Source organism: Silurus aristotelis (genome assembly GCF_946808225.1).
Source record: "Silurus aristotelis genome assembly, chromosome: 13".
In the NCBI taxonomy this organism is placed as follows: Eukaryota; Metazoa; Chordata; class Actinopteri; order Siluriformes; family Siluridae; genus Silurus; species Silurus aristotelis.
In genome coordinates this window covers 15,793,061-15,809,602 of record NC_139586.1, presented here as the reverse complement: position 1 = coordinate 15,809,602, position 16,542 = coordinate 15,793,061, and the positions used below count along the sequence as shown (strand labels likewise).

At 40.9% G+C, this 16,542-nt stretch overlaps 2 protein-coding genes across 3 annotated transcripts in view; one reads left to right on the top strand and one right to left on the bottom strand.

Annotated features, from left to right (window-relative positions):
• Positions 1 to 16,542, top strand: part of rxfp3.3a2 (relaxin family peptide receptor 3.3a2) — a 446,825-nt gene that overhangs the window by 219,891 nt on the left and 210,392 nt on the right. The window lies entirely within an intron of this gene.
• The window catches only part of znf609b (zinc finger protein 609b), a 51,530-nt gene continuing 41,219 nt past the window's right edge, over positions 6,232 to 16,542 (bottom strand). The window contains exons 4-9 of one of the 2 annotated variants that reach the window (XM_083558723.1): positions 14,818 to 14,905; positions 11,669 to 13,970; positions 11,258 to 11,582; positions 10,212 to 10,571; positions 9,609 to 9,687; positions 6,232 to 8,762 (exon numbers count right to left, since the gene is read on the bottom strand). In XM_083558723.1, coding sequence (XP_083414849.1) covers positions 9,614 to 9,687; positions 10,212 to 10,571; positions 11,258 to 11,582; positions 11,669 to 13,970; positions 14,818 to 14,905 — 3,149 coding nt within the window. In that variant the 3' untranslated portion in view covers positions 6,232 to 8,762; positions 9,609 to 9,613. The remainder of the gene's footprint in view (positions 8,763 to 9,608; positions 9,688 to 10,211; positions 10,572 to 11,257; positions 11,583 to 11,668; positions 13,971 to 14,817; positions 14,906 to 16,542) is intronic. The other variant, XM_083558722.1, reaches the window with a different exon arrangement.

Genomic DNA, 16,542 nt, shown 5'->3' with positions numbered 1-16,542 from the left:
GACAATGTTTCAAGCATATATACACTGCAAAAATAGTTCAAGAATGGTTTGAGGAACATGAAAGAGTCAAAGGTGTTTGGCTTTACTGCTAAATTCTCCAAGTCTAATCCAAGTGTCTGATCCACTGAGATTCCATCTCACATTTACAGAAATTAAAAAATCTTCTGCTTCTTGGTGCCTAAAACCACAACACACCTCCAGAGGGTTACACATTATTAGGGAGGTGGATTTAATGTTTTTGCTGATTGGTGAGCAATTTTATTTAAGAGTCTAGCTATTTGTAAGCATCAATTCATTCACTGCTATTAAACACATTACCCTGGTCAAATAGTGCACAAGAGTCCTCTAAGTCCATGTATAAGTTTGGATATAGTACTGAAATACACGGCTTCTTGAAAAATCTCATACTCACTAGATGGATTATTATAAACTGTGTCCTGTTTACACATCAGAGGTGACCCCGGTCAAATGATTTGACTGAAAAGAAATGGAGTTTGAGTCACTACCATGGGGCACCATGGAAAAGTAATCAAAGGCTGTGCTCAAACTTCAAAGTCCCTCTTTTAACCAACTGCTTTTCATTGGAATTAGTGCACAAATTGGTTTAAAGCATTTGTGGAGCCTTAAGGCCCTGCCCTGAGAATGTAGTGTGTATAACAATACAATATGGGCTCCAGATGCATGCTGACTGAAAGAATACACACCTGAAGTGCAGTCGTGAGCCCCGTCTCATCCCCTTCTGTGCCACGATCCAAGGTCAACTTCAGGTTTGTTTTGAGAATAATAATTTCCAGAAGGCTAGATTGGCATGGGTTCCAAGCACTCAATTAACTTCAGTCACCTTACACTTGTGTAGAGAGCTCAGACCTGCCATGGACACACACAACACATAGGGTAACTAGGCTAGGCCTTACATATAAAACAGAAAATAAGGATTAACGCCTTAATCATTTTGTAAAATAGTTATGAATGCACAGTTAAAACAACACCAATTAACATTTTCCATTTAAGGAAACATTACTATTCTTTCATATTAATCAAGTTATAGAAATGGACAAAATTGTCAGTACTACAAAGTTATTGGGCCACCTAAAGTTTCCAGTCATATGTGGTTCTTCCCCAATTTGTTACTATAAATTTGGATGCAACAATAGTATTTTAAGGATGTCTTTGGATGCAGTACCATCAATTGTTCCCTTCACTTGAACTAGAAGACCCAAACCTGTTTCACAATAACAATGCCCCTGTACTCAAAGCCAGCTCCATGAAGATATGCTTTTCATGGCTTGGAGTGGAAGATCTTGGTGGCCTGTTATAGGACTCTGAATTCAACACTTTTTTTAGCATTAATTGAACACTTAACTGACTTTACTAATGCCTTTGTTTCTGAAAGAGCACTAATCTCCACAAGCACACTCCAGAATTGAGTGGTGCATCTTCTCAGAAGAATGGAGGGAATTTATATCTGCTAATATGGACTAAATATGGAATTGAAAATGCAAAAAAGCACATACAAACTTATGTCCATATAGTCTATCTAGCTGAACTTATTATAGCTTCATTAGCCATAAGCTTCCCTCCACTATAAAACTGTAGAAAATTTTAAGCAAGTAAAGATGAGGTGAACTGAGCTAATTACACTTCTTTAAGACCCATGTCTAGGCTTGTGGAATTAGTACCTCTATCCAGTTGTGAAGTTAGAGGCCTTGCATTATTAATTTGCCTTCTCTTGTTCTCTCATAATCAAAATATAATTCCATAATTTTTTATTGTTCTGTAGACAGCAAAACTTCCTGCAACATCGCCGAGGCTGATCAGATCATATTAATTGAGGACAACCTTTTTCTTCCACAACAGTGAAGAAATAATCTTCAGTGCTTACTTTAGGATTATTATTAGCAGAAGTGGAAGTAACGAAGTATTTGTATTTAAGTAGATTTGTTTCTGGTATCAGTACTTTGCTTTTCTATTTATTTTTCGGAAAAATTTTTTTTATCAGTAAACATTTGTTTTACTGATGCACCAAATCAGCACCAAAATCCGCCATGAATTACATAATTAACCTTCTGGGGTCGACAAACGCGCCGGCGCGCTTTGTGGCATTTTTTCCTCATAATGCCGAAACTAACTTAAATTACTGTATTTTTTGGTCGTACAGATAAAAGCAATACATCATTTGAAACTCGTTAAAGATCTACTAATATTTGTATACACTTTGTATACACATCAATATTTGTCCATTTCCATGCTGTAAAAATAATGTGTGATTAAGTTGCAATTACCGTATTTTTCGGACTATAAGCCGTTACTTTTTTCCCACGTTTTAAACCACGGCTTAAACAACGAAGCGGCTTATTTTTGAATTTTTCCTGGGTTTTTCCCGGTTTCACAAACGTTAAGCCAAAAAACTGAACCCCATAACATTAGACCAACGAAATTTCCGAACGAAAAAAAACGCGCCTCACCTGTGTTCTGAGCTGCACGGCTTCGGGAGAAAAAAACGTTTTTCTTAAACGCACGGCGATGCCAAAAGATAAACTCCCGAGAAAAAATAGTTGTGAAAGGAAGGAGGAAGACGTTGAACAATGACTTTTTTTGGTAGGCTACTGTTTAGATACAAGCCGTTGTAGCGCGTTGAGTCTGGGTGAAGGGAGAGCTCACTAACTCCAGTTGCAACAGAAATCATATAAGCACAGACAGGTTTCCAAAACTCATGCTTTTTTATTTTTCTTGGCAACAGCGTTATGGGTTAGTCAAAAAAACTTAGAAATGAGCATCAGAAAATAATGAGGACATATTCCTCGGTCTGCACACATGCAGTAATATAGGAAAAATGCAGCGGCAGCCTATTCCCAAAATACCGCTATGCTCCTAAAGGAAGCGCAACATATTTCACAGTGTAACAGACACTGTCTTTCATTAAAGCCTGTGTAAAGTTTATTAGTTTCAATGTAGACATTTATTTATGTTTAAAATAAAAATCTTTGTCAAATTCAGCGGCTTATATATGGGTGCGCTTAATAGTCCGGAAATTAGGGTAATCGTGAGTTAACTCACGACAATCATGTGATTAATCGTGATTAAATATTCTAATCGATTGACAGCCCTTATGTTAATATGATGAGGTCTAGTTACCAGCATGACACTAAAACAGGTAGTAGTAACGGCTACTTTTTTACTTAAGTACATGTCAGAGCCCAAACTTCTTTACTTAAACTTGAGTAAAAAAGTGTAGTCAGAACTTTAACTTTAACCAGCATCTTTTAAAACATCTGTACTTCTACTTAAATGAAGGATGTGTGTACTTTTGCCACCACTGATTGTTAGTGAAGGAAACTTTAAAGACCTTACAGCTTTTCCCCCCAAGTGTCAGGCACTAATGTGGATAGTGTTAATCACTGACAGCGATAGAGATCTTTCAGCTAGATTGAGTCCCTGACCCAAACACATTTATCCATGAAGCTGCAGGATTGCAGTTTTCTAAGCAAAGAACAATAAAATATAATCATGAAAAAAGGTACAAAGATAATAAGATAATAATGCATGACCTCTTAGAGCTTAATAGGTAGGTGTGGGTGTGGATACGCGTGGGTAACTAGCTGTGTTTTTTTTCAGCAAACTGCTGGTTATAGCAATTGACTGCTGGCATCTGCAGTTAAAAACAATACCTAATAAGCATAAATAAATCCAACTATGATTTTAATTTAATAATTAATTTTCCCCTCCAACTTTTATCAAGAATCGCTGTCCAATTTCACATTAAGAAAATATCTTTTGTTGTATAAGAGCCAAAATATGAAGTGATGCAAGTCATACCTTTTTCTGATGTGTGAATTGAATTCAGAAGTGCTTGGGCCCCTCGGACCTCGCTCTGTGTGTGTGTGTGTGTGTGTGTGTGTGTGTTTAACGCATCCCATGCAACGCAGAATATCGCCATTTCATACAGGTCAAGTGTCCTGGGTGGATTGTGAGTGAAAATCCATGACCTCAGCACATCTCCCCTGCTGAAACATAATCAGATTTCATATTTACTCTGCACAAATCCTCCTCACCTAATCTCCATCTACAGAGCCAGAGCACATTAAACAACCTGAACTGGCGGAACAGCTACCACAGTGTGTTCTAACACAACGCCTCAGAGATAGCAGGTGAGGTTTAGAGGAGATTTGACTGCTGATGCAGTGAGAAGTGACAGATAAACAGGTGTGATTTTTAAATCAGGTCTCGTGTGAATTGTATTTTCCTCCCAGTCGTTGGCTCAAATCTCTGCTTTATATTTAAACACAGTATCTTGTTATCACTTAAAAAAAAAAGCGGGTTCTTGGCAGCCTACGCAGAATAACACAAACATTTGCCTAAATGATTGCATAAGAGTTCATTAGCAAAGTGTCATCATATTTGTTTATTGAAGCTGTTCAGACTCTCTTCTCTCTGTGAAAACAGTATATTATATTAACAACACTTCCTAGTGTTATTTCAATTACAGTGATTGCAAACTATTACGTGTTCTTAAGTTTCAGGTGATCACTTTTCATTTCAGTTAAACAATTGATTAATCTTACAATCTTTATCTTCCCCATAATCATGTAACTGGGGGTTGGGGAAAGCCTTAGGGCCACTGACTATATGGATATACACCTTCGGTACATTTTAATACGAATCCAGGATCATTCATTTTTATTATTGGTTAAGGCAGAAAATGAAGATGATACAAGTCAAGAGCCTCAGTTAATCTTTACATTTAAATTCAGAATGTGATGTGTATTTTTTAATGGTGCCTGATGGACTGGTGCTGCTGATCCTATAGGATTTTTATGCAGAAGATTCATTCACGCACAGCAGTGAGAGAACAATGAAAGAGAAGAAAGAAAATCCTACAGTAACTCAAATAAACACTATTTACAACCATGGTGAACACAAAAGACTTTTATAAAACCCTGCAAACCCTCAGGAAGACGGGCAACAACAGCAGAAGTTCCACTGCTATCAGCCAAAAACAGGAATCTTAGTGTTTTAAAAACACACCAGTAAAGACCTGAAAATTTTTTATTGTCTTTTGCCAGATTCACTCAAACTGGGGGGAAAAAAAGACGAGATTGGAGATGAGAGATCTAATAGTCCCAGGAGTACAAGTGTTCCTATTCAAGTGGCTACTGAGTGTCTCTCTTTGTAACAAGGTTTAGAAAGTCACACTAGAAAAAACATCTGTGAATAAAATGTAAATTCCTGCCTCGAGTCTCTCAGGTGCCAGAATAATCATTTTTTATGCCTCTTTTTTATTTCCCTTCACCCTGCAGTGTTCCTCAGTTCTGATCCTGCAGGATTCCCTCTGCCCTGACATGCAGTTAACAGCATAGTGGCAGTGTGAAGGGAATAAATGTGATATAAACATATTTTCCATAAACGATTCGCTGAGAGGCGTTTTTACGTCTCAGCAGTTTACCAGAACAATTTAGTGATAGAAGGTTAGGAATCGAGTATGTTTGTACTTAAGATGATTAAAAACTTCTCAAGAATGAACTGTGATAAATCTAAAGTGGTGTTCAGTAGTGCAGTGGTTCAGTAGTCAGGTAGTAAATAACCGACTGATCAAGATTATTAGATTCAGTTCACTTGATGCAAATTTTAGTCATAAAAAAAAAAAAAAACAGCAATAATTTATATGTGCGAAATTTTTTTTATTCTTGGCTTTGTATATGATATTCAAAATATATACATGTATGCTTTTCGATGGCACCACACCACTTTTTCTTCACTGATCCCAAGACACTTTTCTTTTTGCTTTAAAGTAAAAACGTGAAAAAAACCCCCACAAACAATACATAGCTATTCAAAGCCAAATCTGCAAAATCACATGCAAATGTAATAAAGTATACAGATAATAAATTTCCAGTTATGGGGGGAAAAACTGCAATTATGATCAGATCAAGTAGTTTTTTAAGCCTCTATTCAATCTGTTATTTTTGGATGGCACGGAGTGTGAGCTATTTCTAGTTCTGCACATTGTTTGACCAGGTTTTTCTCTCCGTGAAGTCGGCATCATGACTTAACTGAGGAAAAAAAACCTGGTCAAACAATGTGCTGGAAATGTAGCGCAAGTGCTTAAACTAAACCTCTGTTGGCTTTACACACAGACACACACACATCCATATAGTACAGGTCACACACTGCTACTCCATCACGCTGGTTATAGAGTACAGTAGAAGGAAGAGAGCCACACAAGGACAGATGTGATTGTCTCATAAAAAGATTTATTTTTTGCCTAAATGTACAAAGGCAAGTTGCAGTATTGTATAAAAAAGAAACATGGTAATGTACACTTTACATATAAGAGGACAGTCCAGGAGGAAGCTGGAGGATCGGAGCCAAGGAATTATTCAAAACGCAACCATAAAAAAAAATGTAAACATCCTTTTAGTACCAGTGACTGATACTTTGATAGAAACGGTCTCGCTGGGCCTGGGGTAGAGGCCGGGGACGAAGGCGGAGCTAACTTACACAGGAAGGTGGGAGTCCAGTGTGAAGAATGATGGAAAACCATGCAAAAGAGCACAGCTTCCACTAGAGAGATAATCAAAGGTCAAGCACCATTCAGGAGGTTTTACAGAGGACAGGAGTGCAAAATCAGAGCGAGTGACGAATAAACTGAATCCCGGTTTCATTACACCTTATTGCATTGTGTCGGTTGAGCGGAACTAAACACACCTGAAAATGTATTTTAGTGGCTTCAGGGTGGATATGAAACCCATTTTGCAGTGGAGCTCAGTGTCAGCTGACGGTGTTCGGCTGCAGAGGATAAATAAGAGCACTGCTGAATCATTTCACGAGCTTGAGCGCATACAGGAGCAAACAGTTTTATTAGTGAACCTGAATGTGCATGTGGCTTAGTCGGTTGGAACGTTTCAGATTAAAACCACAACAACAACAACAAAAAAAAACCCTGCTGTCACAAAAAATATCTAGTCTGGAAATTGCATTGTGAATGAATTGCGTCTGCAGTCCTGATGCTTGTGGTCACAGAAATGGGTAAAGATTTCGAGAGAAAAAAAACAAACAAAAAAAACCCAACAAGTGTTATGACATCAGTACAGAGGAGTTAATGGGAGGAGGAAAGCAAAACAAACAAACAAAAAATAGAGACATCAAATCTTATAAAGAACATCTTATAAAGCACTGAACACAAAAAAACCCCGATGGTTCCCCAGTCGCATTTTTAAAATAATTCCTCTGTACATCATATACAGACACCATATTGTGTGTGCAGAGCAAGACAGCAATACAAAAACAGGCAAAATAAAAAAAAAAGGGGAAAAGGAGAGGAACAGAAATAAGAAAGCTTTGCCTGAGAAGACACCATCACATTTCTAGTGCTATAGTACACCATGCTGAGCCACGACACACGCCTGCTTTAAAAAAAAATACAAATAAAATACAAAAAATAAAAAATATAAAGTAAAAATTTTTATATATATATATATATATATATATATATATATATATATATATATATATATATATATATATATATATATATAAATCTACATAAAGCTCAAGCTCTGACACTTTTGCAACACGGTAGAGCAGCACATCACTTCAACGACACGGACCCCTAACTAAACATCCCTCGAAAGGTGTCGCACTGCATCGTAAAAAACACGTGTCGTCACATCACTGACTAGTCGATTTAAGTAGAGTTAGTACGTCTGACAATGCACACAGAGAGAGAGAGAGAGAGAGAGAGAGAGAGAGAGAGAGAGAGAGAGAGAGAGAGAGAGAGAGAGAGAAAGAAAGAAAACCAAAATGAAAGAAAGCTCTAGAAATATAGCAGCTGAGCAACGCCTGGTTTAGCCGAGCACAAGGCGAGATGTTTTGCTGGGTTTCATCTGATTCTGCATGTCCTCCATGTCTACACAGCCGACACGACTCCTGCACGACTGCGCACGAGCGCGACCTGATACTTCAATAAATACTTATGCAAAACAACATTTCAGCCTGATCCGTGATCTTCGAATTGAAACCGAATATATTAGAAAGACAGACACTGGCATTTCCTCTGTATGAAAGTGTGAACTGTAATCTGAATAGATGAAAAAAACAAACAAAAAAACCCCAAACAACTGACCCTCCTGAAAAACAAAACAGAAAAATACTCTAAAAAAATAAAAAGCAGTCTTGAGGCGTGTGGCGATGAGAACTACACGAGAGCCAACACCGATGAGACACGTTTAGGAAAGATTTAGAACACAACCATTGTGGGAAGTCACAGATGCTTCAGCGAGGAGGAAAATGTGCACTCGGGAAAAATAAAAAAAAAAACAACGTCAACCATTTCAATATTGGTAATGATAATATAAGTTCAGTCTTTTTTTTTTATTTTCATTTGACCCACTGGACTGTACCTCAATGCCTGACCACAACCTGCATGTGGGAGTGTGTTATGCAGTCCAACATTCTCACGAGTAGAGGTTTTTTATTTTGATTTAAATTCCTTGCTAGTTCACAGAGAGAGTTCAAGTAGCCGGCTGGGCGAGGTGGGGCAGCAGGATGGCTTTGAACCTGGTCTCACAGTCCTCAGTGGGGTAACGAGGTACGGATGCTAAGAAAACGTCAGTCTGCCACACATTCCGGCAGGAAAAAAAAATAGCAACTAAAAATATAGAAAACACCATTCAACTGATGTCTAAATGAACTCCATATACTTCCCCATGTGATCCAGTCACATGTTGTATTAGTGAAGATGAGGTCGAGTCAGTCATGGTTCCCTGGACAGAAAAAAAAAAGGGAAAGAAAAACATTTTTACATAACTAAATACAAATAACAGATCATATGTTGTATAGAAAAATACAAATACAAGGTGAACAATAAAAGTATTTGAGCTGCTTTTTTCTATAATTTGTTCTATTCGAAAATCTTTCAAATCACACACACACACACACACACCTTCCACTTTTATATGGCTGTACCGACTAACTGCCTACTTTAATTTCAGGCTACTAGTTTATTTATAATTTTGGAAACAGGAGCAAATCAGTTTACCGGAATATATTTTTAAAAAAAGGAAAGAAAAAAACTTCCTGCATACCTGTCAAGTTAAGACTAATCATGAACATGACTGATGAACTGTTGGAGCCAAAATGTACACACCATGCTGACAGGACCACCATTTCTACCTCCAGGTTTTTTTTCAATTCACAATTTCCCTTTAATAATAACAATAATTCAAAAAGAAATAATAAGAGACAATGCTGTGATACGCCACCAGGTGTCAGTGTAAGACATCCCCTGCATGGAAATTCAGGAACACAAAATAAACACCGGCCTCAGCTCGAGCACCTTTAAATAATCATGATGATTCAGGGCTCTGAGGTGCTCTGTGTGCCTGTATTCAAGCTTATACAGCACTTTGATCAGTTCTGAGAATACAAAGTGCTTTGAGAATAAATCCTGCTTAAACATTAAAGTGCACGTCTTTTAGCTAAATAAACACTGCAGCTCCTAAAGCTGTTAGAATAATAATAAACAAAAAACCTCTTAGATCCCGTAAAGTTAAATACAGTGGTGTCCTCGCTGTTATGGGAGCTGTCTGTTATCTAGCTGTTTGTCTTACCGTTCTCACCTCCGTGCTGGTGGGTAGAGGGAAGGGGCTGCAGCTTGCTGACTGGCAACAATAGCTGATGAGGGTAGACCTGTGAGAATGAACAGTAAGGAAGCAAGTTGAATGGCACCATTAGTGGAGAACAGTGTAATTATCCGGTAATGGTGGAACTACGAGGTTTCAAATAGATTCAGGGTATATTTGTGTGCATTAAAGCCATGCCACATAGAGCATTTCAATGCTAAGAACAATCCAATTATATAGTTGAAAAATTTTTTAATTGCATTTTAGAAAATCAGTGATGTTATACGAACACTGAAAAATGGCATGTGAAACTCTAGACACATGACGTTTGTGGTTACGTTCTTTGTAGTGATAGGAGAGAAGCCATCAGGAGTGGCTGTGGTTTGAATCTGGCTAAATATTTCAGCCAGATGAAGCCAAAGCTCTGTTGCAGACACAAATTGGAAGTAATTTTAGCTCAGATGGTTTTTTGAGTTTTAAAATGACCAGTTTGCATGCAGGATTTTTCGGCAGCATGGAGACACGACACACCACAAGATGACTTGAGTACTTTTTCATGAGCACTGAGGAACATGCAGGAGGAGTGCTAACCTGTGGCATAGGACAGGTCGTACTGGCCAGGTACAAGTGGGTAGCCCAGGTGGTGGTGAGACTGCATGATTCTCTGCGAGGGAGACGAACGGGGTCGATCCATTTCTCGCTCTCTTTCTCGCTCACGCTCTCTTTCTCTCTCCGCCACTCCTCGCTCTCGCTCGTGTGCCACTTTCTCGCTAACTGTGGGCGATTTGCTCTTGTACTGGTTGGCGTGTTGGTGCAGGATGTCCAGGGCTTTGGCATCAGAGGACGACTTGCTGCTGACCGTAGGACTTGAGCGAGATTTCTCACCCTCCTCACCCCCACCCATCTTACTGCCATAAGGCGAGAACGGGTAACCAGCAGGTAGATACGATCCTGAGTAGGGAGACAATGTAAGATTAGAAAGGGAACTATTTACTCTTAAAATCTTCCAAACGTTTAAAGGCAACATTTTGAGAATTAGGGGCGTAATGGTACAAGTATTCGTACCGAAATTCTTCAGTATAAGGCTTTAGGTTTGGTACACGTGTAAATGCAATTTTTATCCCACGTGAAACATAGTTAAAATCCGAGGCTGATGTTTTCTTATGTTAAGTGCTTTGCCTACATGTTTCTTGTTTGCAAACAATAAAACCAAAAAACAATCATAACTCAGCGCACGAAGAATGACTAAAGTTTGTCTCGGCTTTGAGTTATGGACACATGCGGAGTTAATGTCAATATATAATAAAGTCAATGGAAACAACAATTCCCAGTATGTGGCTTTAATCCAACAACTAATAAATGTCTTGCTATAAAGTTATTTTTGCTGGCTTGCATTCACACCCTGCTCTGCTGCCAAATACTTTGCAGTGCAGAAACATAGAAGAGAAAATGATAACAAAAAACACCATAGGGTGTCTCACAGCATGATAATTAACTGTTAGATGGTGATTAGTCTTTGCTCACTATTGCGGGTGTGGCATTTTCTAGCTGTTTAATCTAAATTTACATTTATGGCATTTGGCAGATGCCCTTATCCATGGAGACTTACAACTAAGTTTTTAGTATCTACTTCATACCTGGATAATTCTGCATCATGACTGAGGGCATTCCTCTGTATCCAGGATGGTTGGGGTCGTAGCCTTGCCCATAGGGATATCCATGCATGTAGTGCATGTAGGGTTGCTGTTGGGCCAACGCAGAGGAGAAAGGCATATGAGCATTCGACCGAGGGTCTTTCACTGTACCTCGGTAGTCCTCAGAGCCAGGAGCACATGAGCGATCCGCACTCTCCTTGCTCTCTTCTTTGGTGCTCAATTCCTTAGTCCGTGATCTCTCATCTTTGCTTTTCCTCTCTCTGTCACGTTCTCGCTCCTCCTCGACTTGTCTCTGGTTCTCAGGATACTGGTAAACACAGTCACATTTTTCCGTGAGCGAAATCTTAGTAAAATTTTAACCTTTTACAAATTAAGAAGTGAGAAACTCCTTACCTGTCTGTACCACACAGACTGCTCCATGCCTGGCCTGGCCGACTCCACACCCGGTTTATTAGAGTCCTCTTTACCGTGATGGCCACCTTCGCTGAGCTTCACCTTTAAGCCTTCCGTTTGCTGGGGCTGGAGCTTAGCCTCCTCCGCTTTTGGGATGATGACAGACTTGGCTGGCTCTGAAGAGGAGTCCCTCTGTTTGCTGGGTGCCTGTGGCTTTCCCAGATCAGACAGACTGGGGGCTTTTGTGAGTCCAGGGGGAAGAGAACCCTTTTGTTTCCAGTCATCCTTCATGGCGGCTTCTCTCTCTTTCATGACCGTTTCAGTTTTAGCTACTCTGTGCTGCTCTGCCATCAATCTCTGCCTCTCCTCATACTGCTGCCTGTAGGCTGAACTAGTGTTCATGAGATGGTTGTGATACACCTGGTCCGGGTAACCATAAGGGGGAACATAGTATTGGCCATAGTAAAGAGGCTGCATGTACATGTTGGGCCTTTGCTGGATCACTGAGGCTTGCTGTTGCTGCTGTTGTGGCTGGATGGAGACAGAATCTGCTTTTCGTTCCTCCTGAACCTCTGGTTTTGCCTTGTCTTCGCTTGGCTCTGGCTCTTCCTCTTTCTTTATCTTTACAGTTTGGCCGTCTGGCTGTGGACCACCAGTGCTAGCGCCACTGGGGCTAGGGTGAGTGTAGTTTGGAGAATAGTAATTGTCATAGCTAGCATAATAAGGTGACTCTTTATTGGTTGCCTGAGATGGAAAGAGAGCCTTTTTGGCTCCTTCCCTCCCAGACTGATCTTCTACTTTTGTTTTTACACCTTCCACTTTTCCCTCACCATCCTCTCCAGCATCAGAGATATCGGAGTATGCGGGGCTGTTTGTCTTCACCGAAGAGTTATCAGCCCCATTCTGAGTAACAACATGGAGAGGAGCTAGAGGTTGTCCACTACTGTCCATACGACTGGCCACGCCGATCGATGGACTGGGCGCGTTATCTGTGAAGCTGTAGATTTTGTCTGCCTCAGCCTTAATGCTAGCTAAGCGACTTTGATGAAGATCTGAAGAACCATTTAAATGGCCTTCACTTCGGCTTCCAGGATCGGAAGACTCCGAGTAGGGGCTCTTCCCGTCTTCTGTTTTCCCACTTTTACCCGAAGGCTTGGGACTGTCTCCATCTTTCCCAGGCTCCTTCTTTTTCTTGTCCTTTTTCTTTTTGTCCTTGGAGCCCCCTAGAACCTGATTCATAGGAGAGGAGTCTCCAGGCACACCCGGCTTTGGCTGAATGCCTTTAAACTGGGGGCTTTTGGAAATGCTTTGAATCATTGAACTCATTCCTGGTGGATGGTTAGGACTCCCAGAGCTAAATGGAGTTGGCTGTAGGGGGTACATCTGCTGCGAAGACATGCCTGGAGCCACCGGCCTGGAGGGTTTCATGTTCTTCTGGGTCAACTTATCAGGCTTGGTACTAGACTTTTTGGACTTCTTGTCCTCTATGCCATCATTACTGGCATCATCAGTGAGAGAAGGCCCATCCTCACAGCAATCCATGGAAATGCCACAAGCCTCTGCATCTGTTTCTCCATTTTTCTTCTTAGGCTTGGAGCCAAATTTCCCTGGGGAAGGAGAAGAACTATGTGCATCAAATCCTCTTCCTTTTGGAGTGACTGAGCGTGCTGGGGAAAGGGAACCTTTCTGGGAAACTGAAGCCCCGTTACAACTTCCTGGGTCAGGGTGTAGAGAGGACTCTTCCCCGTACTCACTGTCACCATCCATGTCCAGCTTAACATCGTCATCATTATGAGCACGAGCCTGATGGTACTTCAGGCCGTTGATGTGCTTGTACTTTTTGTTGCAGTTGGGGTATGGGCAGTCTATAAGTACTGGTGAGGGGCAATTGCGGTCTAAGGGAGGTGGAAGACACTCAGTCTTAATGGTGGGGAGCGGGACTCCAGAAGTTGGTACTACACTGTTGGAGTTAGTGCGCATACGCTTGTTGCCTTTAGTGTCCTCAGAGCTGGAGTTGGGTTCCATGTCGGAAACGGGCTTGTTCTTCCGCTTGCTGGCCGAAGAGGGGCTGGCTTTAACATCCTCAGTGTTGCTATTGGGTGGAGTCCTTCGCTCAGAGGAGTTCTGACTGCCACGTCGAGCCTTGCTGTTGGACCCGGCTCTGGTCTTGCTACTGTTGCTGCCCTTGTTGTCAGAGGAGTTGCTGTTTTCATTGACTGGGGTGTTGCTGTTGGGACGCATTCTCTTACCTCGACCGCGCCCAGGCCTTATCTCCAAATCACTTGTGGGGGATTCACAGAACCTGAAAGATTTTTTTAAAAAGGCCCAAGCTATAAAATGTGGGAATGTGCACAACTATAAAAATAAATGGTGTCATTTTTATGTTAAGCTGCCAAATTAATTTCCCCATTCCAACAGAGCAACAATTAGGTAAATAATACGAATAATACTATTTGTTTACAAAACTATACATTTATTTTCTAATAAGATATTAACACAATGGCTGATTTGTTGATTTTTGTCAAATGACTGTGTGCATGTTTTATGTTTCTTCAACAGGAAAGCCTGTTTAAATGAATAAATTATCATAAACCACTCTGATGTCGAGCAATTACTGAGTATGCCATCAACACGATGTTAATGTGCCTCACCACTGAAGAATGGAAACAGATTGGTGACGTATCTGAATTTCTGTCTCCTACTGGAGAGTGTGTCTATTCTTATCCTTTCCCGCTAGTCTCTAAGCAGAGCGTCTGGCCTCCTCCCTGAGGCTTAAGATGAAGTGTGTGGGATACACCTGGCTTACTGTGGCTTCGGTGGGGGAGGGAGGGGCCCGTGTCTAAGGAGAACTGACAGACAGGCACAGGTTGTGCTTTTCAGAGCTGATTGGGAGTAGTGCAGCACAGCCATGGATCTAATCAGAATGCTCTGCAGCTCTCATCACAGTCAGCTTGGATTAACCGGTGGTTGGATGGATGGACAGATTAAATGAACTAAATTAGTATTTGAAAAAGAATGTGTCTATTTACAGCTAACTATGTTTTGTGTATGTCAAACATCAAGAGGCCTGTACTAAAGAATAAAGATGCTGTGTTGAATGCTCTCAAAGGTTTTGTAGACATTTTTATTTGTATACTCCTTGTACGTACCTCGGCGGAGCCCAGTCATGGCGCGTACAATCTAGCAGCGTTCCAACGTACGTTTTGTTCCGCCATGTCACATTAACCACCAGCATCCCTGAAAAGGGTGAGAGATGATTCTCAATACAGTGGGAGAATAATTTTGCCCTCATTGTCATCCCCATGAAGGCTCAATGTCACAATTATACAGCGGAGTTCTTCCTTCAACCTTGCAACTCATTCACAAGCAGCCCCTTTCGCCTCTCTGTATTCCCAACACAGCTGTGGCTGGTGTGCTGTTTCCATTTAAACGGATAAAATAGAGGTTTCTGAGGGCTGCACTCTTTAAAAAAAAAAAAAAAAAAGATCCCCCCTATTTTTATTGCCTGCTCCATGATTGCAGCGGGCTAAAAGCAGCAAGGTGCAGAGTGAGTCATTTCTCGAGGAAAACTGGTTGATGGTGTCCTACGTCTGACTTTGCAGCAATGAGCACAAATGCCCCTGCTTCTGTTAGCACGGCATGTTTTTTTTTTTTTGTAAGAAAAGACGCTGAGGTGAATTAAAGGACAGGAACAGAAAGCTGTAATGCAGAGGATTGTCTAGGTGAGACAACAGTGCTGCTATGATTATTACTGCTCTAACAGAATCCCACAATCAGCTCAGCTGACATCACATTTATGCACGGTTTGCAATTCAGGTAACTACGTGACTAAAAATGCTGCCTCGGGCGTTCTTAGCATGTAATAGTTAATATACTACATCTGGCAACGCGTCATGGATACATTTTTCATGGTAGTACACTAAGTGAAATACACATTTAGTCACCACCTCTTTAATCTTACACAAGGAATAACATGATGAAAGGTTTATACAAAAGTCAAGGAGATGAAATCCAGCAGATGAGCAACTCCTATTAAATCAAGCACAGCCATTTTCCTCACTTTATACTCACTCCAAGCTCCACTAGCTGCCAAATGTACCGAAATGCAGTCATTCCTGGCTAAGGCTGATAAACACCAGCCAATAATGTCATCATAAGTAAAAATGTCCTAAAACATACCACGTGCAACACTCTTCCACCCGCCTTATGTCACACTGAGACTTCCAGACTGCAAGAGCTGTCCTTGCTGCCTCTCCTTTGAAAAATGTCAATGGGGTCAGTAGAGGAGCACATTAGCAGTGGCCCCCTGGTCATTTTCCTAGAGTCATTAACGTTCCTCCGGCCACCTGTCTGTGCCCCAGGGCTGACTCGGGGTGAATGGCCAATCGTTTCACCTCTTGTGCCCTTCAAAGGTTTTGGCGGAAGAAACAGAAGCTTGGCGTGTGCCCTTCTGGACTCTTACACTCCATTAATAAATACCTCTGAAGCAGTTAAACACAGGAACTCTGGCCCGTTACGGATCAGTGGCTCTACAGTGCATGGTAGGAAATGTTCACAGCTGAGCTTGCTCCAGAATCCACAATTCTCTCACCTATACAAAATAACCTGCCTGCCATGTAACGCAGGGGTGTCAGACGTACCAATATCAACGGTTTTCTCCAGGAGAAATGTGAGCGACAAATCTCGGCTTTCTGATTTTTTCATCTAAGCTTGATAATGTACACTTCAACGGAAAGGCCAATGCACCATAAAAGACGTACATGTGCTTTTGGTAGAGGTTACCCTCGCTTCATGTCAGCATTATCTAAATGAACTCTGACCTTTGTGGTTTCCTCAGACAATAAAATATAAGACTCTTAACTTATTTTCTTGCT